Genomic DNA, 26610 nt, shown 5'->3' with positions numbered 1-26610 from the left:
CTTGGCTCCAGATGGATGACCAATGGTCCAGAGGAAGTGACCTGGGGAAAGTCAGGAATTTGCCATTTGGAAACATTTATGGCCCAATCATGCAAATGCTGGTGGAGTGGCAGCTTCAAGGGCTGGAGGAGCTGGTTTCTTCACATCTCTGTTTCCATGATATATGGTTTTCTACTGTTGGTTTTATTTTCAGCGGGGTGAAAATGAGATGCACAGTTCTTCATCTGCTCTGCTTGTTTTGTGCTACAATGCATTTTGGACTATGCCCCAAAATTAAGTGATGCTTAATTTAGAAGTTAAATAAGTGTGAAAAACCTTTTAGGATGGTAGTTGCCAAACAAAGATTAGGAAAAGAACATAAAAGAAATTACAGTGGAAAGCAGCAAGTATCATTTTTAGCCTGGGCTTTTTATTCCAGTGATTACTTCTTGGAAACAGAACCCAATCCCTCCCCATGGCTAGAGAGCACAAGAGGAGAATAAACATATTTTGCACCAGCTGGCTGCCAGCCACAGGTTGGTGGAAGAAAATGTCCTGGTCTTTGCCATGATGAACTGTGCAGGTGGGAGAACGAGATCTCCAAAAATCTCCTGGAGGATTTATATATCCAAATTCATTCAGCACGGGTCAGAGGTACATTTAGGAAAGTGCCAAAAATCTGCTCATAGAGCAGGTCCCTGAAACGCGGAGCCTGGCCGCGGGAGCGGGTGGCTGTGTCACCTCCCGAGAACACGGGGCCATATGGCTGCCTGCAGAACCACAGCCATGAAAAATTCATCAGCAGATGTCCCGGGAGGCTGACACACAGCCCCTGCAGCGGGAGCAGCTCAGCCACTGCTCCTCTCACCAGGCTCCCTGCCTGGGGGAAACAGGGTCAGGCTGAGTGCCCAGTGAGGGTGCTCCCTGGCACCCTCTGCTTGGCTTTGTGTTGGATTTGTAGGTGTTACTGCGAGCAAAGTCAGGGGAAGTGACCACACGGAGGAAGCCTGGAGATGGGGGTGACAGCAGGGCGGTGGCTGAGCTTAGCTGTGGGACCAGAGATGCTCAGGGCTGTGCTCTGCCCTCCTGCCCTGCCCACACTCCTACACTGCAGGTGGGGAAAGGGGCTCAGGGATGCAGTGAAATTGCTCAGAGAAGGGCAACAAAGTTGGTGAAGGGTATGGAACACAAATCCTGTGAGGAGAAGCTGAGGGAGCTGGAATCGTTTGGCCTGGAGAAGATGACTTATCTCTACAGCTCCCTGACAGGAGGGTGTAGCCAGCTGGGAATCAGTCTCTTCTCCCCAGTGACAGGATGAGAGGACATAGTCCTGTGCCAGGGGAGGTCTAGGTTGGACATTAGAAGGAATTTCTTCACAGAAGGGGCTGTCAGGCATTGGAATGGGCTGCCCAGGGAGACAGTAGAGTCACCGTCCCTGAAGGTGTTTAAGAAAGGCCTGGATGTGGCACTCAGTTGCCATGGTTTAGTTGACAAGGGGTTGTGTAGTCAAAGGTTGGAATCAATGATCTCAGAGGCCTTTTCCAAACAAATTCATTTTTTGATCTTTGTGCCAGTGATGGCAGGATATGGCCCATCAGGGAAACACACCAGGGGGACACACAGTCCCCTCCTGCTCTTCCCCAAATCAGGAAGGTTGCTGGGACAACCATAGGCTGAGGTGGCAGGTCGGGACCTCAGGAACAGTGGCAGGCTGTGGCTTAGGCTGCTGGCTCTCTCCCCATGGCCCTGCTGGCCAAGCCCAGCTCTTATCGCTGGTGCCTGTGCATGGCAGAGCCCTTGGTCAGCCCTGGACCGCTGACCAGGGCCCAGATAAGCCAAACACACGGTTCAAAGGCCATCCTCTCTCCACTGGCATGAGGCAACCTGGGAGGCTCTGAGCAATGCCTGGAGGGATGCAGAGCTGGGAAACACCTCAGAGAAATTGTGGTGACAATGCAAACCACTGCATTCCCCCTTCTTGCCAGCTCTGGACCAGGCAGAGCAGATGTGGGCTAATCCTGACCTGTTCTTGGCAGGCAACCAGTCCCTGAGGCCTGCTCAAAGCCACATGTCCCTGGGGTCAGGCCAGGCTCTGCCCCCAGAGCTGGGGAGAGGGGACACCATGTTTGAGTGTGGGTGGGTGACCCAGCCCTTTGTCCACACACCCGTGTGGTCCCATCGGACACTGCATGGCTGCCATGGGAGGGATGGAGGGAGCCTTGGGATGTCCCCAGGACTCAGAAAGTGTCTTTCCAGAATATACCACCCCAAGGGATGGCCAGGCCAAGCTGGGAAAGCTCTGCAGCACCCAAGGTCCTGTTGCTCAGCCTGGCAGAGGAGCCCTGCTGCAACCCCTGGAGCTGTTTACCTGCAGGGCCCTGCTCCAGCAGCTGGAGGTGAGGGCTCCTGGCAGGTCAGCTGCTGCTTTTTGCACAACAAAGCCATGGGCTGCTCCTTTATCTTGTTCTCCCTCCCCTATTATCAATAGTTTTTCTGGTCCAACTGGATTTACCAGCTACCACATCCCCAAGAAAGGGAGAAGGTCCACAGAGCAGAGGCGAGGAGGGGGAACCTCCCACCCTCTGCCCCCAAGGCCTGCCCCAAACCTCTCAGCAACTGAACATTAACAGCACCTGCTGTCCCCAACACAGAGCCTTTTGTGCTGACCTGGAGCTGGCACATAGCTCTGCCACACTCCCACAGCATCCAGTCAGCCACAGAAGCTCTGGAGTAACACATCCAGAGGGAACTTCCAACTCCATGCTGGGAAAGCTGGGTGCTGTTATCCAGCTCTGGCTGCTCTGTGCCTCAGTTTCTTCCCTGGGAAGGAAAGAGACAGGACTGACAATATGGATGTGCCACCATGTCACAAGTCTGTGTGACACACACAGTGGCTCCCTCCAGCACCTGTTTGGGTTTGGGGCTGGCTGCCACCTTTAGAAGGTAACTCTGACCCCAGGACATGGTGCAGAGCCCACCTTATCCCCGCTCCTGACAAGGCCAAACCCAGACAGGACCCAGCCAGCAGGGCTGCACTGACCAGGAGCAGGGACGAGATGGGCTCTGCACCTTTACTCGTCCCCAGGATGCATCGCTGTCCCCCATGTCTGTGTGAAGGAGCTGTGTGAACACACAGCAGCACAGGGTGGTCTCTGCTTCTGCTACACATGTGAGCAGTCACACCAAAAAAGGGAAGTGAAGCAAAAAAATTTGAAGCCCTGCCAGGAAGATGACACCATGAGAGCTTCTGGGTGACAAGTGGTTTTGGTTTCTGCAGTCTGGTGGGGAATATTTAAAGGCTGTTAACTCTTGAGGAACCCCAAGAGGAGTCTGGCACAGCTGTAATAACAGTTCATGGTACTCTCCAAGAGCTTTGGAAAAAAGCAGGGCTGAAAAATCAGCAACTTCTGGACATGCTGAGGCACAGTGGTGTATTTGTCCCCCAAATCAAATGTCTCTGTTTAAATCCTGCAGCCCCCAGAGCTCCTAGCTGGCAGTGAGAAATCCACTGGTGGCTGGCATTGGGTGTTGTGTCCGTGCAGGAGGAGTTGCTGTATGTGAGCATCTGTCAGGATGTCAGACCTGATCCCACCATCAGTCCCTCTGTGCTGCCTTCAGCTCCATGCCATGCTGCAGGAGCAGAGGCCACACCTTTGCACACACCTTGTGACTGCAAGGTACCAAACCTCTGCTCCGTGTGTCCGTGTACCCCAGGGAGCCCCCGGGCCGTACATCGCAGGCAGCTGCAGGGCTGTGCCCAGCACCAGGATACAGCGGCAGATCAGGATGTGCCAGACCCGGCACAAAGATGCCTGAACAGGAGCTGCCACCTGCTGGCACAGGGACAATCACAGAGACCTGGATTTTGGGGTGGTCCTGCACTATGACACTGGCTCTGCCCAGCAGCACTAAGCAGGCTGGGGCTAGTACAGTACAGCCCAGGCAGTGCTGCTTTCACCCTGGGACACTCACTCTGCTGAGAGCTTGCCCAGTCCTGAATCCTCGCTCTTGCCAAGGATGCTCCAGCTGTAGCTGTTCTCTGAAGGCTTGAACTCTCCGTTAGTTTGTGCCAGGCTGGAAGTTGGCTGGGAAATGACACCTCCAACCTCCTACTCAGCTCCCTGTGGCAGCTCCAGACCCGATGCCACAAGATCAGGTGGCTCTGGTGAGGCACAGCTGGACTTGTGCTCCAGGGGATGTCCCAGTGTGTGCCCCACCTCTGCCAGCCCACGGAGGGACAGGATGCCTTGGTGCAGGGGGACAGGAGCAAAGTGAGGAGCTGAGGGGGACCATCAGGTCAGAGTCACTTTCCTGGGATTAGGAAGGATGTGGCTTTGAGCTTTCTGGGAAACTCCAGAGCACAGCAAAGGCCCTTCTCCAGCCAAGAGTATCCCTGATAACATCAAACTTAGTCAGCTGTGTTGAGAGATAAGCCTTGAGGGAACAGGCTCTGGGGAAAGTCTCCTGGGAAGTTTCCTTCCCTTGACTCTGGGAAGCCTCGGCACTGGGGGAAATGGTGAGCTGGGGGGTGCCAGCCCATCCCCAAACCCCCTCACCCACTGGGGAATCCCTGCTCAGTGGGACTCAGCCCCTTCCTGCTTCCCAAAGGACAGAGGAACAAAAGAGGAGGAGGGGGAGGGGAAAGGTCTAAGAGAAACTTCTTCCAACTTCTCGGGAAGAGAAAAGCCCTATTCAGGCAGGAAAAATACCCGGTGGAGCTGTCACTAAGCAACCCACAGCAATGTGGTACGACCTGAGGGACAGGCAAGGAACAAAACAAGGGACAACGCCTCATTGCCCACCCACAGCCCATAAGGAAGAGCCTGCAGGGCTTGGGGACAGGGGACACCACCAGGGCCACCATGAGGGGCTGAGACATCCAGCAGGTCCAACGCTCCTGGGTGCAGGAGTTTCTCCTCAGTGACCAACCTCACTCAGGCTTCCCTGTTTGCTGTTCAGGAAGGATTTCTGGTCTGCTCCTGTGGCTCCCTACAGGCCTGGTGTTCCCACAGGGCTGCACCATTCCCAACAGAGGCTCTGTGCATTTTGGACAACTCCCTGCTCCCACAGACACTGCGGGCTCATATGGGCAGAGCAGCCAGGCACAGGCTACACCCTCTCCAGAGAAGCTGAATTCTGCATTTAGATTCTCAATGTGGGAGGTTGTCCTTCACAAACAAGCTCAGTGAGACATGAGAAACTGCCTGGCCTCTCTGCAGCACAAGGGAAAAGGGACAAAGGAAATCAAGCCTAACAAACCCCGCTGACAGTCCCGGCTGAAATGCCTTCCTTGGAGCCCAGAGAGTCCCTGGAGACGCTGCTGCCCCCAACAAAAATGCTGCAGAAATGGAAAAACACTCACAACCAAAGCAGGTCCAGTGAGTGTGTAGCTGGTTAACCCCAGGGAGATGCACTGGACCTGCTGGGACACTGGAGCTGGATTTTTGCCTGCATAGTGTCATGGGGGAAACATCCAGCCCTTCAAGCATTTGCCTTGAGCATCTGATATACTTGGAGAGCAGTTGCTGGGACAAGAGCAAACTTGCCAGGTGTTCACGCACTTCCTCAGGGAGGTGTTTGGCAGGTGCTGATCCCTGTCCTACAAGGTGAACAGCTGGGGGATGCTCAGGTATGTCCACATGAGCTGCAGAGCTTCTCCAGGTGGAAGTAATCTCATTATCCCTCAGTCCTGCCCTTTCCTGACTTTGCCATCTGCTGTATCTCAGCCTTTAAAGCATCAGTTCTGGTGACACTAAATAACCACAACCCACAGGGCTGCACGAAAGATCAGCTTGGCCAAGCTAGTGCCATTTATTTATGCCACAAACCACTTACAGGAGGCCAACACACTCCTGGCTGCAGCTGGGCCCATCTCAGCATCATGGGGGACAGGCACTTCAGCCAGCAGCAAGGACAGACAGCATCCATCCCTGGACTTGGAGAGCTCCCACCTCTTCTGGCAACAGGACAAAACACAGTGCTCTGGGCACAGCTGGGAGCCAAGCATGACAAAGTCCAGCTATGCAAGGACTTGGCACATCAGGTCCATGCCATGAATTCACATTTTGTGCAGCCAGGGGAGCCCTGGGGCAAAGACACCAGGTACAGGAGGTCTGCTACACCATGGAGAGCAGCTACCTGCCCTTGAGTTGATGGCAGTGTTCCTCTGGAAGTGTCATAGCAAGGCCACACTGGGGAGCAGAGGTGAAACTCATTCTCTCTCGAATTAGTCACCTGGAAGTTTCCAGTCCATCCTTTTTATCTGCAGGGAGCAGAATGAGTGCAGCGCCCCCACCCCAGAAATTAAATCAACCTGAAACAGGATCTGTGTTTCCACCTCCATCCATTCCAGCTCCTCAGGGAATTTTAGACAATACCCAGCTCCAAAATGCACATTGCTAATGGAGAGGATGCACCCAGAAGAGAAGTGGCCCCAGCCTGAGGAGCATCGCCTTGCAAAGAGAGAAAACCTGGATTACATAAAGGACATGGGACCATATCCATCCTGGATTCTGCTCTCCTAATACCCGTTCCTACAACAACCAGCAAGAGTCCTGCAGCTCACCTAGATGGGACTTTGTTAACACACTGCATGACCTTGCTGGTCTTTGGATCTGCAGCATTCACACATTTGTTGAAATGTTGTGAAATAACAGAGGTGCTGAAGGAGGAAATGCCTTTGTGGGAATGAAATGTGCCTGGCAGTCCAGAGCTAACCTTGGCTCTGGTGGTCCTCTTCTGTTCCCAGTGAGGTGTTGTTGAGATTTCCCAGGCAATGGCCCTTGCCACAGTCAGGTTCTCTGGTAAAGTTTCATGATATTCTCATCATGGAGTCTTTTCCACACCTGCTTCTCCAAGTTGAAGTCATGGTTAATGTAGAAAATCAGACGTTTCTGGTCCTTGTCATAGTAGTGATCCGAGTACTTCTCGTGCCCCTCCGTGATGTAACCATAGGCACTGACCTGGGAAAGATGCAGGGCTCACTGGGCAGGGGTAGCAGGGATGGAGGGAGCAGCTGAAATTCAGGACACAGCTCCCAAACAGGGAGTGAGCACAAGACAGAGATCCAGCTGGGGCATCTCTGGTGACCCTGTGTGGGGGTCCAGAAGAACCAGACTGTGAGCACTGGCTCCAGAGATCCTGCTGTCCCCTCACTGCCTCCCTGGGAGGTCATCTGCTCTAGGTCACAGGAGGCTTCACCACCTCTATGGGAGCTATTTTGGGGCTGTTTCTCATCTTCAGTGGGCTCATCTACAGCTGACATGAGCCCATATACTCTTGAGGCAGACAGCAGCCACTTCTGCTCTCTGTCCCCTGTTCCCACTTCCAGACAGTTCTGGATGCAAGAAACACCATACCCTTACCCGGTCACAGAGATGGAGGGCAGTCAGCAGCAGGAAGGCCCCCGTTGTGGGTCTGTACAGCTTCCAGTAGTGCTTTTCCAAATTTTTAGACTTTAAAAACCTGCAGAAGGAGAGATGAAAGCACTGAGGAGCTGCTGGCTGTGGTGTTTCAAACAGGGCACACCTTGTCCCCCTGTGGCCCATGTGGGACCTTCCCTACTTGCAGCAGCTTGGGGCCATATGAAGCATTTCAGAGAAGCCACAAGTGCCCAGAGCTCTTCACCACCTGCACTGCAACGTAAGGCCAGCTCTGCCCCAGCTTTGTGGAAATGCTAGGTCTTGAGGCAGTGGCAGTAAAGAGGGAATGGATTAGAGGATTTCGTAGGTTAAAGCCCTCTACTCTTAAATCTGTCCTCTGCTTTGCAGTGCCGAGGTGGCTTTGAAGCACCCTGGTATATCCTGTTCCCCACCCACATTTAGGAGTGAAATGAGACATAGGGAAGCTGCAGAGGAGCATCACAAAACCTGCCAGGACCTGCACCGTGTTATGCCAGGAGTTGTTAGGAAAGTAGGAGTAAACACTGGGAAAAAATAGCATGGAGTCCTCTTGGCCTTGGAAAGGACCCAAGTCAGAGTGGGGACAGCAGAGCGGGCAGGGAGTGCCGGCCATCTGGCTCCAGGGAAGGCAGCAGCTCTCAAGGAGACTGAAGGGTAAAGGCAGCCTAAGCAGGACACAACAGGAGCTCCTGTTCCTCCATCTCTCAGTCATGTGTGGCCCATGATGAGCAGATCTCATGTTGACAGTGGCCAGCAGGCTTGTGGAAAGGGTTAGAGAGGCACAGAAGAGCAGCAGCCAGGCCAGGCAAAGGGGATGCTGAAGAAGAGCCTGTGATTGTGCTTGAGGGCACAACCAACCTCCTGAAAGAATCTCTGGAGAGCAGGTCTGTTACAGAGCCTTCCTCCAACGTGCTGAGCAAGGGGGAATGAAAATCTGGTCCTGTACTAGAGATCAACTATTCTATTCTATTCTATTCTATTCTATTCTATTCTATTCTATTCTATTCTATTCTATTCTATTCTATTCTATTCTACTCTATATTATCCTATCTATTCCTATTCCTATTCCTATTCCTATTCCTATTCCTATTCCATTCCATTCTGGCACATCAGCAACATTCTTCCTACACCTAAAGTTCCAATTGGCCCTGTATCTCTTTCGGATGCAGAAAACCAAACTGTCTGATGGCTGTTGCTTCTGAAGCTCACAGATTCTGGTTGTTTACCCACCACCAGCATCCCACTGCAGCACCACAGAGAGTTTCAGCTGAGCTCACACTGCTGACACTTATCTCCAAGCTGCTGGTGTGGCAGAACTGTGGTTACAGGGGAGGATGCTGGGAGGAGAGGCCAGAGACAGAGACAGATGGTGCTAGCCAGGAAAAACAAGCCTGTCAGAGCACTCAACCTGCAGCTCACCTGTTTTTCATGTATCTGAGGAAATCAGGATGAACCACCAGGTATTTGTCCATTGTGAAATCTTTATCGAATTTCTGCCGGGGCTTCTGCCTAAGGACAGGAATGGGGAGACTCAGTACAAGCTCCTACACCTCATCACAGCTGGAAAGGATCAGCCCTGAGGCATTTGATGCACTTGGTGGTAAGAGAAGAACCACAAACACCATGAAGATATTCTGTAACATTTCCAACATTACGACAAAGCCTCCATAGCCTGTGTGCATTGCAGAGGAAGAGATCAGGGAGGAGAGGCAACAAAAGGAGACAGGAATATCAAAAGCATGTGTTTGTATAGGCAAAAATTTGTGATCCAATGAGCAGGCCACACCAGACCAGTCAGCAGCATGTGTTCATCCCCAAAAGCCACAAGCTCTGGCCACACGTCATTGAAATCAGCTACCTCTGGGAAGGAGGTGTATTGATTACAGCAGTGCTCAGAGCTGTGGAGGAAATGAGAGATTTCTGCCTGCAAGTCTGCCAGAGGAGGGAGGCTTTACCCTGGTCTGCTCTTCTGTTGGGTTGAGCACTGGGAGAGGAAAAGAGCACAACAGAGAGCTTGTCACTGGAGGGGTGGAGGGGGCTATAGTTTATTTTACCCGCTGAGGTTCAAGAATCCTTTCCTGATGTCCTTGTTGAACAGAAGAGCGTCTAGCCACTCATAATCCCTTGCTGCCTCCAGGAAGTGAATGTATCTGACATGCTAAGAAAACAAGTGAGCATTAGTGAACAGCACTTCAAAAAAAATGCAACATCTTGTCTCCCTGAGTTTCTTGGACACACATCTTCAGTCTGCAGCTCAGTAGCAGAGTGGAGACAGTATCTGATGTGCAGCTCCTTCTAAAGGCTGGGGTAGCACTGACACAACTTGCCACTGCAAACACTCACTCCGAGCCAAGGCAGTGCAGGTCCCCTCACTGAGGGTAATGCTAAAAGGGCTGCCTCAGCCCCTTTGCTCTTTGTGGCAAGAGCAGAACTGAAGCACACAGACAAACAGCATCCTGTCAAAGTTGTGCATGCACAAAGCAGAGACCTCACTTACATTATCTCGTGGGATGTTGCTAAACCCTCTGTGTCCCAAAATCTGAAGAGAGGAAACCAGGGAGTAGGCTGTGAATCCATAAAAGGAGGTTTTTGTTCCCACATCTTTTTCATAACCCTTGATTACAGCCCCGCTCACCCTGGCCAAGGAAATCAAACAGAGGAGCAGAGTTAGGTGACCACTGAAACCCCTTACATTTACATTCCTAATAGGAAAAGACAGTGTTAGCCTGGAGGAAGGGAAGACTAGGCCCATTCTGATTGGCACCCTGATCTGCAGGAGAGCCCCTGCTGTGGAGATGGCTCTTTATGGCTCATTTGTGACCACAGGCTTTGGATATTTAGTAACTTTCCAATTATTTTTGAACTTTTTATCTCCTGGAATCCATCATTTTGGCACTTGGAAATGAGTGGAACACTAGAAGAGATGAAGTGATCCGGTCACATTTAGGGGCTAGCCACAATAAGCTAGCTGTGCATCTGCTGAGAAGGGAGGCTGCCTTACCTGAAGACATAGTCATGGGAGTCAATCTCCTGGCCCATCCCAGAGTTATTCAGTATTCCTCCATTCCCCACGACAGCACAGCTGATGCACGTGGGCACACTGCTGTCACGGCTGGCCAGGAGCAGCTGCTGCTGGGGCTTTGGGGGCAGCAGGGATATGACCTCCTTTACGACTGTGAAGCAAACACAGTGGAGAGTTATCAAGAGCCTTTGGGATGGACACAGTGAAACCACCAGAGTTTCCACCATGAGATCCTCCTAGACTGATGCCTTTGATGGGGAGATGCTGCAAACCTCCAGTTACTCAGCATAAGGTTCCTGTTAGGAGTCTGAAAGTCCCATCCTTGCAAGCCCTGAGGGACTCACGTGAATAATTCAGGTCCATGAAGCCATAGGGGGGTATAAAATGCTCCAGGCGGTTCCATTCACTGTCACTGAAGTACCTCTTGTCTATGAAGAGTGTGATGTTGGGCAGGAAAAGATCCCGAAGCCAGTCAGACTTGGCAGCCCTGGCCCTCACTGATTCAGAGCAGGTCTTAAAAAACAAAAAGGAAACAGGAACAACTGATGAGCAGAGGAGATAAACCTTAGTGCCAGTCCTTGTGTGCCTGTCAGTGGCAGGGCCAAAGAGAAACACAGAAACTCCAGTGGTACCTCATCCATTCCCCTCATAATCCCCATCACCAGGAACATGAAGCACAATTTTAGTGCTACATCCATAAACGGCTGGTGAAAAGTCACCTACAAGGGAGCCAGGATGACTCCAAGTCTCTGAGACTTTCTTCTTCAGAGCAACAGGCCTGTCATGCTTAAATGTTTTACTGGCTTAGGGCCTCATTAGCTGATGCAAATTAACATTTGTAAAAGGTCTAACATAGATGCATAAAAAAAAAGCTGTAAGCACTAAGAATATGCTACAATAATATATACATGCTATAATGAGCAATCCCTGTTGGTAACCTCACAAGGTCCTGATAGTGCACCCAAGGAAACATTGATGAACAAGTGAAATCAGATCACCACTGCCATTCCCTTTAAGTGAAAGAAAAAATGTGCAACAACTTGTTCAATATCCTAAATAAATCAGTGAAATGTGCATCTGAGAAGGGAATCCAATCCAGCTTATCCTAAAAGGTGGGGTCTCTCTGCAGCTGGCAAGAGTGAGGCTGTGTGTGCAGATGGAAAGCAAATAGTTCCACTACACTGAATGTTCTGCTGAGTCAGTTTGAGCTCTACTTTCTTAGAGACCTTCCCCAAACACCTACTGAAAGACAAAACAGAGACCAAATGGACCCTCATGCCCAGCTCAATTCCCCAGCTATGGCTGCCAAAGCCTTGCTGAGTGCTCCATGGCTGGGCTGGGCTCTCTGCAGTGGATGAGGATGACAACCCTGTAACAGCCTGAGGAGACAGCCCTCATTCTGCCTGTCACCACAGGAGCACACTGAGGACAACACTGTCAAGGGTTTCATGGTGACAATCATTTCAGTCACAGCATATTTCATGTCCAGAAACAGGGACATTCCCTTCTGTTCAAGCAGGTACTGTCTTGGTACCTCTTGTGCCTCCTGAGCTAGACTGGATCAGCACCAGAGGAACAAGGGAAAACTCTCATCATGTAGGGAATTAAGGAGGGGGGAGTTTCTACAGACTCCCTCTCTCTGCAGAATTACAGATCAGGTTTGGGAGGGAGACAGAACATGCGAGAAGGCGACCCACCTGTTCCAAGCCTTCCAGAAACAGGGTTGCCAGGGAAAACTGCTCTGGGTAAGCTTTACAAAGATTTACCAGCATAGGATGGGGGACAGAGACAGTATGAGACACCACAACCTGTCCCATCTGCTTGCTGAGAACTCTGCTGTAGTTTACTCCTTTCCTAAAGGCCCTGTTCCTGGACATTAGTAGTTACGAGTTGCTCAAATTTAATTAACCTGCATCTTCATGTGAATGCAGATGTTGTATATAGAGATCTTCCCGTCTGGGTCCCACCAGCACCTGCATATACCAGTGAGTGACCTACCAGCTCTGAAATCATCCTCAGCTGCAAAGGGCACACATGCCCAGGGGCCAGCAGACAAAGAGGTCAATGGGGAAGCACCATTCTTGGTGACCATCTGCACCATCCCACCTACCGAGGGTGGGGATGAGTTATCCAGCAGGTACTTGTCCTCAAAATCCCACTGTGGCTCAGATTGGAAGTTAGCAGCACTCAGTTTCCTCTTCTGTGTCACTGCAGTAGCCTGAGGAACAGGTCTTACAGGTTTCATTGATGCTTTGGGTTTTGCTTGGTCTTTGGATGTGTTGTTCTCATGTGCTGCCTTCATCCCAGAGTATGGTTTCACTGTTGCCTTCTCCATGTCTCCCTTCTCCCTGGGAAGTGGTTTCACTGTTGTCTTTTCCTTGGCTTCTTCCACCTGTGGAGCTGGCCTCACTGTTATTTTCCCCTTGTTTCCCGGCACCATAGGGGTTGTTTTCACTGTTGTCTTCTTGATTCCCTCCAACAGGGGTGGTGGTTTCACAGCCATGTTCTCCTTGGCTTCCTTAATGCTCATAACTGGTTTCATTGTTTTCTCCTGCTCCTCCTTTCCTTTCCATCTTGGTGTCTTCTCCACCACATCTTTGAGTCTTGTGATGTGTCCTCCCAAAGTCACCTTTAAAATGCTCCTGGAGTTCCCATTATCAGAACAGTTTAAACCCTGTTGCTTTTGGGTGTCCACTTGTTGTGTCTCTGGGGCATGTTGGAAAATGTTCAGTTTCCTGAATGAAATCAAAGGAAAAGCAGATACATCACACAAGCTTAACACTGGACACCCTTCAGCCCATTTATAATGCTCTTGACTCTGAGCCTCTCTCTGTGCTTTAGAGCAATTTCATTTTAAACTTTGCCAAAATGTTATTCAACTTTCTACACCATTCTAGCCTGAATATTGCTTATCTCCCCACTAGGCAAATCCCAGAGGCACACATTCTCTCCTCAGCACTTGGCACATGAAACATTCACACTGGCAGTAGCAGCCAACCAGCACAGCCCAGCTTTGCCACGCACTGGGCAGGCCCCCTGGCAGTGTCCCCAGAGCACTGCGGGGTTGGTTTGGAGATCCTGGGCTCTGGGCATGGCACACACCATGGAGGCAGCCATCTGCCTCTCTCCTCTGCCAGCAGAGCCCTGTGCTTCAGCAACAGAGCATGAAGACCTTCCAGAATTCAGGAAGGGAAGTCTAAGAAGAAGTGAAACTCATTTCTTTACCCTATATCACCTCTTGATCTTTTGGGGCCACAGGGCACTTCTTTCTCTCCTACTCCACGTTGGTCAGGTAATGCAAGGGCATCATAGAGCACTCACCAGGCATATGTATCTGAAGGCAGACACTGTGAAGCTATTAAAATGTAAAATCTCTACATTTTTAGCATTTGCCTCTAATATTGCAGCTCCCCTGTTGTCTGATTCAGAGGCACAGGCAGGTACAAGGTTATCACAGGAGGCCACATCTGCTGACAGCAGAAGAGCCACTTGCAACAAGACCGAGCTGAAACCCAGAAAAAAAAAAATCAAGGCAGAAGTGGTGGGGTTTTGTCCTAAACATTCCCTCTTCACTGCACAAGGCTGGAGGGTAGAACAGGAAAAAGGAAGGTGAACAATATCTGCAGCTGAGCTTTTATGTACAGCAAAGCTTTTCAGGATAAACCAGCATGGTTGTGGCAGCCTGATTCCACACTCATGTTCAGCCGTTGCATGACGCACTCGTTTCGGAATGCTGTGGATTGCTTCCGAAGTGATAAATGGGAAAAAAAGCACTTCTACAGATAACAGGCTGCAGATAGCAGCTCAGTTGCTGCTGAAATTTGATGGCTGTCATACCACTCTGAAAGTGTTCAGGAAATTATCAACTAAGGACACTTTTAAAAATCATTTTGTATGAGATAAATACATGAACCTTTGCAAGGCTGAAAAAGAGCGGTTGTAGCAAATGGCCTATCAGCTCTGCCTCTCTCATAATCATTAGCCAGTTTCAACCAAGTGTACAGCATGTGCTTTCTGTCATGGTGCTTCATGTATAAACTTACTGTTACTGCTTACTGTCCAAATGGAGGAAAGATTTTACATGGACAGTCTAAAGAGAAATTTGGTAAGGTAGCTCAGGCAGGTCTTAAATCCCTTGGTGAGATTCTGTTGTATTTTTAATATGATATTTAAAACGTTGAAATTAAAGTGCAGAGAACAAATTAAATAGGAGTTTCAGTATAAGAAATCATCCTTCACTCCAGGCTTTCCCTGTATGTGCTCCCTATAGGTGCTCCCTATTTCCCTATGTGCTGGTTTGCAGGGCAGATTCTACCTCAGTCTATTACACTTTAACTTCAGATGCTGTGCCAGAGACCAGAATGTAAAACTGAGAACTCTTCACATCCCAAACCTTGCTCTCTGCAGTCAGACCCACGTGGCCAGGCACTCCTGCTTACACAGGACCCTGCTCTCCTGACCAGCATTTTAAATCCAGACAAATGGTCAAAGCAGCTCTGTGAATTTCAGGCTCTAGAGTCCAGCTGGCAAACAACTGCAGAAGCTCAATGACATTTACTGTCATTTTCCTCCCATTTTACAAAGCTCAAGGACAAATAGAGGATAAAGCCATGAAAATGCTGCTTTGTGTATTCTACGTGACATACAAGATACAGAAATAGAACTGCCACACAGACAACCACACACAGCTCATAACTTGCTGTGTTTTACTTAAGTTGTATAAATACAGGTATTTCCATCCTCTGAAACTACAGTAGAAGGAAATGGCTTCAAGCAGCTGAACATGGAGAGCCACTGCTCCAGCTCTGCCACTGATGGGCTATGGGATCCCTTCTCTACACCTCCTCCTTCTGTCCTTTCCTTCCCACCTCCCTTGTGCAGATTCCATCCTCTCCAAATTGACAGCTGTCCTCAAAGCGTGGTGTCAAGCTCCTAGAGCTGAGCTGAACTCAAATCACCTCCAGAAGAGCTGCAGATGTTCCCAGCCTCACTCCTCCTGCCTGCCCCCACAGCACCAGCCCAGACATTCAGCTGAGAACCAACACAACCAAGCCAAACCAGATGAGCTCACTGGGAGAGCTGGGACCAGGTGAGGGTGGTGGGGAGGCTGAGAGTGGTGCTTCCTATGCACAGCATCCATGAGCCATATCTGTACTGGGAAAGGCTCACGTGTCTGCAAGGCCTCATGCAAGGAGCAGTGCTCCCTAACAGTGATGCTGGAGACATTTCACCGCAATTCCCTCCACACACATTCCTGTAGGATTTACTTGACCATTTATAGAAAATAGATATCAAGATATCATGTCTGCATGACACTGATGTCCCAGTATGCAGCATGTTTTGTGTTAGGAATCAGCTGCTGAACTTGCCATAAATTCAAAGCCATCCCACCAAATTCACTGTCCAGCAATGCAATCTGGATTAGGGCTGAATAAGGTTCTTTCAGGAGCCAACTGGAAAAGCAAATGCTATCTAGTGCCCAAGTATGAAAACAGGTAGGATTAGTGAAGCAAAAGCTGCTTTACAAAAGGAAGCCCTGGAAAATAGTGAGCCAAGAGAAGCAGGTTTTTGACTTTTGACTTGGAGATCTTCCAACACAATGCTCTGCTAAAGTAAAGTCGTTACTAAACTCAGATCAGAAGTGCAAGTTGCAGGGTAAAAAAGACAGAGAGAGAAAACGAGCACAACCATCCACACCAGACAGAGCATGCCATGAAGGTACAGGTCCCTTACCTGAAAATCTTTGTCTTCACCAAATCAAACAAGGAGCTGGAATTGACAATGAAGAGGCAGAACTGTGTTACAACAACGAGGCAAATCAGGGCTTTGGCAATTTTCGGGAGTCTTATCCTGGAACAGCGCATGGTGCGATACCTGAGAGTGGCAGAGGCGCTGCTGCCGCTGCCCAAAGGCGCTCGCCAGGCACTGCCTCACCAAGGTGTGTGGAAGGACTGGGCTGGTCTTCCCTCTGGATTTCCCTATGCACACCCTGTCTCCCAGCATTCCCAGACACTCTGCACACAGATCCAATTTCTCAGGCAAGGCATCAGTTTTGTACTGTTCCTGTCTATCACCAGAAGTTTATTCAACAAAGAGCGGGGAAAGGAACAGTTTTTGCTGCAAACAATGGAAGTTTCCTGTATCTTAATGATGTTGGCCCGCCCTAAAATGGAAACCCCTTATCTCTTCCTGGAAGAAACATCACTGGGAATGCATGTGAACTACGGAAGTGGCCATAGTTACAAACCCAAGAAGCTTTCATACCAGCACCTGCCAAGGTTTTAGACATAACCATACCCAGATATTCTTCACACAGTAATTTCTTGCAGCTCTGATCCAGAAGCAAACCCTGCCCCCTTTGCTGAAGCTAGATACACATCCACTTTATTTTGTGGTTGGTTTGAAACAAATCAAAGTAAGACTTGGTGCAAATACACCACAGAAAAGAGGAGTTTGTGTTAGGAAAATCCCCAGCCAGTGTGAAATCAATCTTTGGCAGTCCAGAGTACATCACCTCACCAGCAGAGTTTAGGATTTGCAAAAATGAACACCACAGCCAGAGAAATGTTTATTTCTACCAGGGATGTAGTTTTACAGCAAAGGGCTATTTTAACTTTTTAAGTTGTTAAACATTAACCCTGAAAGTTCAAGGAGAGATGGACATATTACTTCTTATGCATAGGCTGCTTTGGCACAGCTCTTATAAAAAAATTAAGCTCAGATATAAAAAAAGCTTTTGCTGACAGTATCTCAAATCTCAGAAGCACTCACACTGTTACTGAATACCCAGAGAACTGGAGGTGCCTGTTTTATATCACAGCAAAGCCAGTCAACAGGTTTCACAACTACAAGACTTTTTTTGTTAATAGGGGTCCCAAAGGGAAATTCTGGAGCTAGGAAACATTTTCCTTTAATCTCCTCCATGTAACATTACGGTGAAACCAAAAGCCACAAGGGATAGAAAAATTCCTACAAGCAGAAAAATACGGATTTTGTTGCTTTTAAGGATCTGCACTGGTGATTGTGGAGAACTTGTCTGTAGCACTCTCTGTTCAGCAGGGATTGTACTTGGGGGAATATCCAAATCTCTGGCAAGTGCATTAGCCAAAAGCAGGCTTGCTATATGCAAAACAGGACTTTTTACTTTCTTGGTGCAAGAAAAGAAAACCTAACCCCCCCATCAGAGTACAGACTTTCACTTCCTAGGAGCATCATTTCCTCACTATCCACCCCCACTGCTGAGATCAGCCTGTCAGAACTGAGGCACCAGGCTGCTTCACTCAAACATGAGGTCAGATTGGGAAATGGGGATGTATGGAACTCTCCAGGGATGACCTGGTGAAAACTGAGGCCAAGAGCAGAGCTGGTCTCTTAAACAGCTCTGTAAGAAAATTTTTGGGATACACAGGCCTCCCAGCCCAAGGTCAGGAAGGTACAAAGTGAAGACTGCACAATGCACAGGGCATGGCCTCTCAAGGGCCACAGCATCCTTTTCCAAATGCATGTTTCTCTGCAGTGCTACTTGCAATCCCACCTGCCAATCCCAGGAGATGCTGCTTCTTTTGTGGTGTAGAGATTTCAAGCCCAGCACTGCTGGTGTGCTCAGTCTCAGTATCAATGCCCATTGCAGAAGTTCTTCTATTCTTCAGTACTGTAAAAATAAGATGACTTTTTTATTTAAGCAAACTGCACCTGGGATCATCAAGTGAAGATGTTTTTTTGTCTTTTTGATCTCCAATAGTCCATTTAATTCCATGTCCACTTCACTACATCCTTAATTACATCCTGGACATATGAAAGGCAGATTCACCTAGTTGTTGGTTTTGTTCTGTTTTTTTTTTTAATTCACAAACAAACTTGATTGTCATTAGATCTTAAATTGTGGATGTGCCAACTGAGCTGGCATTTGAACTGTGCCATAAACTTACCTGTGTACACGTTCTTCATGGGGCTGTGTATCAAATCTTGTTTACTTGCCTGTGCCCTGTGTGCTTTCCACTCTCCCGTGTCTCTGGTCTACAGAACAGAACATCACAAGATGTGCTCAAAGAACAGAACTCTTCTACAGATTGATCCATCCTTGCTGCAGGATAAACTTGTCTTTAAGTGATGTCTACAACCTACCAAACCAGTGTTTGACTAGAAGCCAGTGGAATAAAACTGATTAAAAAGTTGGGGGTGTTTGAATATGTTCACAGTATTATTTGATGATATAAGAACTGATATAAGTGGGGGAGAAAAAGAATTACATTGTCTGCAGCATGCAGCTGCTCAGTGGTCATGCCTTGGGGCTAGCAAAGGCTTGGCTTGGCAATCTTAGGTTCTTGTTTTTCCCTCCTTGTTCAGCAGTCATCTTCAGAAGCAAATGCTTTCAGGCTGGGAATCTGGAGGGGAAGAAATTAAGAGAGCAAACTCTGCTCAGCTGTTTGTCTTGCTTTCACCAAATGAAACTGATAGCCCAGAAACTCCCAAGCTTGCTTCCACACTCACTGTCCATTTTCCAGCTAGTTCCTTCCCTTCTGCACCAAACCTTCTCTCAAAAACTAAACAAGCACTCAGAGACAACAGTATTTGTTGTAGTAAAGCCCCCACATCTTATACAGTGACACTTTTAAGAATACCCAGAGTTCTGTGACAGAGTAAAGCCCCAGTAAACTGTGCCAGGAGTGAGGGAACAGCTTAATTAGTCAACTGGTTTGTGTTCTCCATGGGCTGAAATGCTCCAGGAGGGAAAGACACAGTGGTTTTGATGGTGGAAAGAGCAAGTGACTGCTCAGTGTCCACAGAGCAGAGCTGCAGAGATTGCAAACCCTTTCAGGTTTTCATTAGTGCTGATTTGTGTGCTTGGTGTCCAGCCCCAGCCATTTGATGCCCCATAAAGAAACTGCCTTGGATCTGTGTGGGAACAGCAGATTCCATGGGTCCAACATAGAATATTTCCCCCTCTCCCACTTGGGCAGGTTCCTCCAGCCAGTGCCCACACACCAGGGAGTGTCCTTGCCTGGAGCAATCACTGGGAGATGGGGGGTAAGTGCACTGAATCTGGCCCTATTACAGGCTCTGGTTGCTGGAACTTGTTTTAGTTCTTTCTGTAAGCGTAGTGAGGACTCAGCTTTTGAGTAGTTCCCTGTGGCCACAGCTCTTGCTGATAATTAACCTCCCTGAACAGAGTGGAGCAGACCAAGTCTGCCATCACTCAGTCTTTCTGCTCCTCGAGCTCTTCACATTAACCCCATCTCACTGAAATTCTCTGCTCCCAGCATTCCTTCCTCAGACACACAATGCTGAGAAGACTGATGAGCCTCTTCATTTGTGAGAATTTTAAAAAACCACAGGAAAATACACTCCCAGCAACAATGGCTGGAAACATCATCTGGAGTTACATAGGCTGGAAAGAACCAGGGATCCTTTATCCGAATGCCTCCCTCAGCAGCTTTTTGTCTGTGCCATCCCAGCAGGAAGCCTAGCACATCACCCCAGAGCTGACAGACAGAGAGACAAACTGACACCACTTCAGGGCTAAGACGGGTGTTGTGGAGTTTTTCCCCCTCTTTTAAAATCTGTTGCTGGAAAGGAAGAAAAAAATCTGTTCCTTGACTGGGAATCTCTCAGAGAGCTGGTCCTCCAAGGAGCAGGGCAGAACTGCAGACAGGTGAAGAGGTAATTTATTAAACTCATGGCTAGTTGGCCTCCCATCAGAAAAGCAGCTTATCCACCTCCTGTCCCTGACAGCTGCCAGGAATAAGAGCATTCAAGAACTCCACTGCTCCAGAGAAAGAAACACAAGAATCACAAAGCCCAAATTCCTCTCCACATCCCTGGCAAAAAGAAAAAAAAAAAAGCAGGCATATTATCTCCACACGTCATATCTGGCAGCAAAACTCAGGCCCTGCACAGATATGAATTACAGGATCACATCTCTGTGGGGATCCATTAATTTTAGAGCCAGAAGTGAAATATTTCTTGGTAAAGGTCTTTCTCAGACTCTTCCCACTACCTTAACATCAGAAACCATTGCTCTTGACATCTCTGGCAGGACAAATGTGCTATTTGGCATCCTTTGGGGTGAAAAGTGCTGCAGGGAATGCAAGACGTAAGCCTGCTTCTTGAGTGGTATAAATCATCCTGTTCCTGTCTTACACTTGGGAAAATGTGGCCACATAGTGCTTTCCTCTCTGTTCCTGACTGATAGGTACATCACAGAAGTGCAGACACATTTTTAGCTGCAAGACTGGGACAGCCACAGGGTCTTGTGAGGAGCTGCTGAAAATCAGATGCCTCTCTTCCCTTCTCTCCCTTTTGTGTATTGCCTTCTCTGTAACAGTTCTGCTTTATTTAGATACATACCTGGTGTAACTTATCTCCATCCTTCTCCTGTTAACTTGACAGAGCCTTCTCTCAGCTATGCAGAAAAGGGAAACCTTTGCCATAGCAGATACACACCATCTATCAATCTCATACTTGGAAATCCTCAGGCAAAGAAATTGCTGGGCAGGAGAGCAGCACTGTGCTGTTGTAGTGGAAATGTGAGATCCTGGTGCTCAGGAAGGGCCACATTCTCTCCTGATTCCCTGGGAGCTCTTTAGTATCTGTTCAGTCTGGGTTTGTCTCAAAGATTTCAGGAAGGACACCTCTATTGCAGTCTCAGCCAGAGCCAAGAGGATGAGCCAGCCTGTTTCTACTAATTATGTGCAATGACATTCATCATCTCCTCCATGAGCTCTACTTCCAAACCATGTGCCACAGAGAAGTCAGGCAGGACATACACTGAGTGTGCATTTTCCCAGCTCTGCAGTTTGCACCTCAAGCCTTGGGTCCCCATTTGAAGTTATCATCTGAGAATGATCAGGCCTACAAACAGAAACAGTGTTGTTTACACACCACAAATGTGGGTGCTGTCCAGCCCTTGTGTTCATTTCTGTTAACCAGACCCAGGATTCCAAGCAGATGTCAGCTGGGTCCTGTCTATCTTTCAGTGTTTGAGCTTCCCCTCTCTCTCCCTAAGCAAACTCCACCACTGCATCACACTCATTTTATCCCCTTTGCTCCACCCCACATGGCAGCTTGCTCAGTATCTAAGCTCATATTTACCCCTTGATATTGTAACCATAAGTAAACACATGTTCAGTTAACTAAAGTAACATCTTAAATGCATAAAACACGCAAGAGCAAGAAGACAAATTGTTCTGTATTAAAATGAGAACTATGAAAAGTTATTATGTTGGTTGTTTAACTCTGTGTGTTATCTGTGAAACCATATGGTAAAGCGCTCTGAGAATCACCGAGAAATAACAAGCCCTTGGGTTGACAAACTTTGTGTCATTTACCCTGAAGTACTTGTAAATTACCTTACTGTGGGTCCTTCAGTTGATGTTGAAAGGCAGTCCTGGCTGCCAGGAGGATGAGGAGCCATCCTAAAGCACCACACTTTCCCAGACAGATCTCTGAAATAAACAGAAAGGAGACAGAGCAGTAAAAGCAGTTAATCACATCAAGAACTTAACCAGGATGGTGCCAACAGCTCTGCTTTTGCCCAAAATGACATAGGTATCTTTTTGCTTTCAGCTTTATCTGTCAGCTTTTATCTTTCATGGCTCCACCACAACATCCTCGGAGCCCTGATGGCTGAAGTCCCCAAGCTCCAGCAGCCCACAAGTCAAAGATGGGTTATTTATTTTGCCACTGCCAAAATATTTCACCATTGTTCAGGAGACCAATCTATTAAAAATATGTTGATATGTCAAGTACTCTACAAATACATTAAAATAACTGCACTGTTTGATGCATGGAAGTTCATATACAATTTGATTTGAGAATTAGCTTCATCTACAAAATGCACATTTGCCTCCTCCTCTTTGAAGATAAATAGATGGCATCTTACTTGTGTAATTTCACGTGGTTTGCTATCTAATCTAACCAGGAATAAAAAGTTCCTGTCATGCCATGTGGTTAGTGTTTGAGTTTTGTGTTATCCTGTGAAATAATTTCTTGTCTAGGGATTGCAGCTGAATTGAAGGTCAGTTTTCCTAGCACTTCCTTTAGTTGTTTACTGTTCCCTGTACAATACTGCATCCAAGCCAGTTTCGTGCTTCTATTAGTACCAACATTTGACAAGGTCTGGCCTTACAACTTCAAGCAAACCAGAAGCAGTTCCATGTATCAGTGCATTCTTCATTAAAAAGGACTTGGTGGCCACCAACACAGCCAAACTGCAGGCCAAACTGAGACATATTCATGCCTGCAGACACTTTTATTTACCTGGCTTGACTCGGAGCAGAGCCTAGGTGATCAAATTTTGTTCCAACACTGCAACTGGCAAGTGGAAGTCATACCTGGGGAAGAGATGAGCAGATCACCCTTACACCATCCCTTCCTACATGCACCTAAACATGACTGGAAATAACCATGGTGAGTGTACACATTCAGTACCCTAGCCAACTTCTCCAAAAGTAGGTACATATAATTTTGTCCTATTTTGTGCTCACAAAGGAAGAAAAAGATCTCCTGTGCTCTGGAAGGTTTGTTTAAAGTAAAGAAAGAAGTTTTGTACAGGGGGGCCTTGGATAACGACACCTGCTGATGACCCCAAGGTTGCTGGGACAGAACCCTGCCATTACCATCACCACATTCACTCCTACCTCACAACAACACGGTGGCTGAGTCCTGGGCTCCCAGGTGCCAGCCCCAAGGGTCTGTGTGTCTGTGCCCCCAAAGACATTGCAACAATCACTTTTCCTCAGCTGAGTCAGCTGCTATGAGTGCAGAGAGCAGGATAAAGCTCACACCACTTTGAGGCTCTCTGCACTCATTTCTTGTTGCAGAAAGGTGAGCAGGGACATCAGCCCCACCATCACGGGCTTGTCAGTACAAATATCACCAAAGTGCCACGCACGATGGAAACCACTCCTAGGTGCAATATATCCATGTACAAACAAGGATAATCCAGCCTTTAGGAAGAAACCATTTGCCACAAAAGGTCACAGGAGGAGCTGGCTGGCTGGCAAAGACAGACTTGTGTTATGAAGCAGCCTGGGAATGGAGGGGCCATCCAAGACAGCACTGCTGCTGGATACCTACATAAAGAATACATGTACTGGATGCAAGTCCTACACCTCTGCCTGGGCACTCAAACATTTTACAAATGGGCTGCTCTAGTGTGGATCCCCCACAAGGTCACATGCTCCAGCATGGGATCTCACACGTCACAGGTCCCTGCCAGGACCCTGCTCCAGCTCAGGCTTCCCCGGAGTCCACTGCCTTCTTTCAGGCATCCCCCTGCTCCAGCGTGGGCTCCTGCAGGAGCTGTAGTGGATCTCTGCACCCACGTGAACCTTCACAGCTGCTTCACCATGCTCTGCACAGGCTGCAGGGGAACCTCAGTTCCTGGAGCACATCCTCTCCCTCCTTCTCCACTGACCTTGCTGTCTGCAGGCTTGTTTCTCTCACATATTCTGATCCCTCTCCTCTCTGAGTGCAATTACCTCTGTGCAATAACTTTTTATTCCTTCTTAACTATGTTATCACAGAGGTGTTATTGATTGGTTGGCACTGGACAGTGGCAGGTCCACCCTGGAGCCAGCTGGTGCTGGCTCTACTGGACATGGAAGAAATTTCTGGCAGCTTCTCACAGAAGCCACCCTTGTAGCTACCCTGCTACCAAAACCTGGCCATGCAAACCCAATACAATCCACAAGGATCATCAAGTGCAACTACTGGCCCTGCACAAGACAGTTCCAGAAATCCCACCCTGTGCCTGAAATCACTGTCCAAACACAGCTTCAGCTCTGGCAGCTTTCAGGCTGTGACCACTTCCCTGAGGAGCCATTTCCCACCTCAGCTGTGCTGCCAGAAGTTTTTAAAAAGCAAAGGAGATGTGTAGGACAGTGCAATTTCCTCAGGAAATTTAGGAACCATCCCATCAACCCACTCACAGCACTGCAAATCTAACAGTGCCACTGTGTAGGGCTATTGAAACTGTCATGGTCTACACACAAAATGAGGCCCAACACTCTTGGCTGTTCATGGGCAGCTTGAAAACAGGTAGAAGATAACCTTTCCCCTAAAAACAAGTTTTCAGAATGCCTCTGCTCCTATCTCAAGGCCACTGGGTTCAGACACAGTGTCACTCCTTCACTAAAGTCACACAGCTGTTTCCTGCCACAAGGACAGCAGATGAGGCACAGGAATCCTTTACTGCTGGACAAAAACACAGCCCACAGAGAAGAAAGAATTGGCATACCCAAACTAAAATGTTCATGTCGTGCTGCCTGAAATAGAAGTTTTTTTGCTCATGCCAAAAGTCAAACTTCACCACTACAAAGTTGATTTAAGTGTGTGGGTGTGAAAATTTTAGTGTGGTCTGTACAGAGGAAAGCTGGGGTTTCTATTTTCTCCATTTGGTTTCTGCTGGTGTTTCTACTGATGCCATGCAGATAACAGCCTGTGTTATCCACAGGCTTCACATCACAGTGGAAAAACAAACAAAGAAAAGAACAGGGAAGAGGCATGGACAATATCTGATCAAACTCTTCAAAACTGAAGTAGGTAAGCACACAGAGAGGAGAGCTTCTGACAAAAAGCCAAACCAAACAGAAAGTTCAGAAATCGGCAGGTGTGAGTCTCCCAAGCCATTTTGACCACATCTTGGAAATATCCAGAAACAATAACACTTCCATTTTAGCTCTAACTTTTAGTAAAGAGTCAGATGCTGGGACAAGCCTGAGCAGTCAGTCGTTCCACCTCCTTGCAAGTCTGTTTCCCCAGGCAGTCTGGTTTATCCCTCCAGTCCCATCTTCACTAAGTGCCTCTTCCCACCAGAGGTCACAGTCATCTCCTTTAGCTGCTGGGCTGTTTCTCCTCCAAAATTAAACAGCTGGATTTTTCAGTGGTCCTTGCTGACATGAACAGACATGCTCCACATAAACAGAGTGGCAGCTAAAGGGAATTCAGGGTGACAGGAGGGATTAAAAAGATCAGTGGGGAACCACTACTGTGTTCAAACAGGTTACAGTAGGATGAGCATTTAAAGCATGAATCTGATGCTGTTATTCATCTGAAGTCAGGACTTCACGTATGAAGCCGTGGCATCTCAGAGTCAGACACTCCCTCTGCTGACCTCTGCTTTCCCCGACTCTGGTTACACATCTCTGCACACATCCCGGCCACCAGTGCTTGCTCAGCTCCCCACAGCTGCTGCAGGGACCCAGCACTGACGCAAGCCTGCCCAGGGACAGCAGATGCAGCTCTGAGCTGCCACACAGGGGGTTCTACCTGTACCCCATGGACTTGCAAGTGGTTGTCAGAAACAGCTACTGCCAGCAGACTGCAGCTTTCTCTGCAATGCTCTGCTCTGCTCCCACAGTTTGGGGTATCTGCAAAGAAGGAAGTTGACAGCCAGTTCTCTGATGCTGGAAAGCACTACGAAGTCAAGGCACCATCTTTCAGGAGAGTTACTGAGCCAGTGAGACCTTTCTTACTTAATACAAACTAAACACTTCTACTACTCCTTTACCACCCTCCCATTTCCATAAAAAAAGCATTTTGAGTTAATTTCTACCTCCATCAATTATCAGGAGTAGAACTGAGTCACAGGCAGTTGCAAAACAATATTTTACACCACACGGGCTGCTAGTTTTCTCTCTGATAAAAGGGTTATAACAATGTTGACAAGGAAGACAAATGACAGAGGCAATGATCCACAACGTCCTCTCCTCCTTAAGGATTGCAGTTATATCTTTATGACAGAGTTATAAAACGAAACAATAAAGTTCCAAGACCATTAGGAAAAGGTCACGCACATTACAGTAGGAAATACCTATTTCAGATCTTATCTGAAGTGATGAAGACAAACAACATTCAGAGTCTTGGCCTCTGGAACGTCAGCTTCCTCAAAGGTATGTGCCTTCTCTTCCCCCACAGTGAAGTTTAATCAAGACTGAAAACAAGGGCATTTTTTTGCCCTGTGAGTCCAGGCAGCTCAGTGCACTCCCTCGAGCCAACAAATACTCATCCCACACGTGAAATGGAACTTAACTCTTGGTGGCTGGGGGATTGAGGGAAGTTTTAAATAAGATGCTAAAAAAACCTCCTGGTCCTGAGCAGGAGGAATTGCTCAGAAAATGTGATATTTCTCATCAGTAGTCATTAGCTAAGTTTAGCCAGTCTCAGGAATGCGGGAGAACAGGTGGATCACAACATATGGGATTTGCG

The 26610-nt window shown here is 48.2% G+C and overlaps 1 protein-coding gene across 7 annotated transcripts; it reads right to left on the bottom strand.

Moving 5' to 3' along the window:
- Positions 1-389: 389 nt before the first annotated feature.
- On the bottom strand, positions 390-26331 carry ST6GALNAC1 (ST6 N-acetylgalactosaminide alpha-2,6-sialyltransferase 1). Of its 7 annotated transcripts, XM_086857525.1 has the most exons (13): positions 26216-26331; positions 21750-21845; positions 18651-18785; positions 17936-18052; positions 16135-16170; positions 12512-13136; positions 10746-10914; positions 10381-10552; positions 9877-10015; positions 9434-9537; positions 8799-8888; positions 7344-7443; positions 5767-6941 (listed from the first exon to the last, which is right to left on the bottom strand). In XM_086857525.1, exons 6-13 carry the CDS (start codon positions 12941-12943, stop codon positions 6771-6773), a joined length of 1377 nt encoding a protein of 458 aa, XP_086713651.1. In that variant the 5' UTR covers positions 12944-13136; positions 16135-16170; positions 17936-18052; positions 18651-18785; positions 21750-21845; positions 26216-26331; the 3' UTR covers positions 5767-6770. The 7 variants fall into 7 exon arrangements, 6 of the variants coding, with proteins under 6 accessions (XP_086713651.1, XP_086713652.1, XP_086713650.1 ...); XR_015278066.1 differs by lacking the exons at positions 17936-18052; positions 18651-18785; positions 21750-21845; positions 26216-26331 and adding an exon at positions 390-2799 and having other exon boundaries at positions 6697-6941; positions 16135-16550; XM_086857526.1 differs by lacking the exons at positions 16135-16170; positions 21750-21845; positions 26216-26331 and having other exon boundaries at positions 18651-18745.
- Positions 26332-26610: the final 279 nt, after the last annotated feature.

The sequence above is a fragment of the Cyanistes caeruleus genome, chromosome 19 (assembly GCF_971803275.1).
Source record: "Cyanistes caeruleus chromosome 19, bCyaCae1.hap1.1, whole genome shotgun sequence".
Lineage (NCBI taxonomy): Eukaryota > Metazoa > Chordata > Aves > Passeriformes > Paridae > Cyanistes > Cyanistes caeruleus.
The sequence above is the reverse complement of the archived record's forward strand: the minus strand, read 5'-3'. Positions and strand labels throughout refer to the sequence as shown.

What these genes read in the sequence shown, in the direction of transcription:
- ST6GALNAC1 (XM_086857522.1), bottom strand. Translation starts at nt 16,265, where the DNA reads ATGCGCTGTTCCAGGATAAGACTCCCGAAAATTGCCAAAGCCCTGATT. An exon ending in TCCCATGACTATGTCTTCAG is followed by an intron (nt 10,016 to 10,380) that starts GTAAGGCAGCCT and finishes TTCCTTGGCCAG; the next exon opens with GGTGAGCGGGGCTGTAATCA. An exon ending in CTCAGATACATGAAAAACAG is followed by an intron (nt 7,444 to 8,798) that starts GTGAGCTGCAGG and finishes CTCCTTCTGCAG; the next exon opens with GTTTTTAAAGTCTAAAAATT.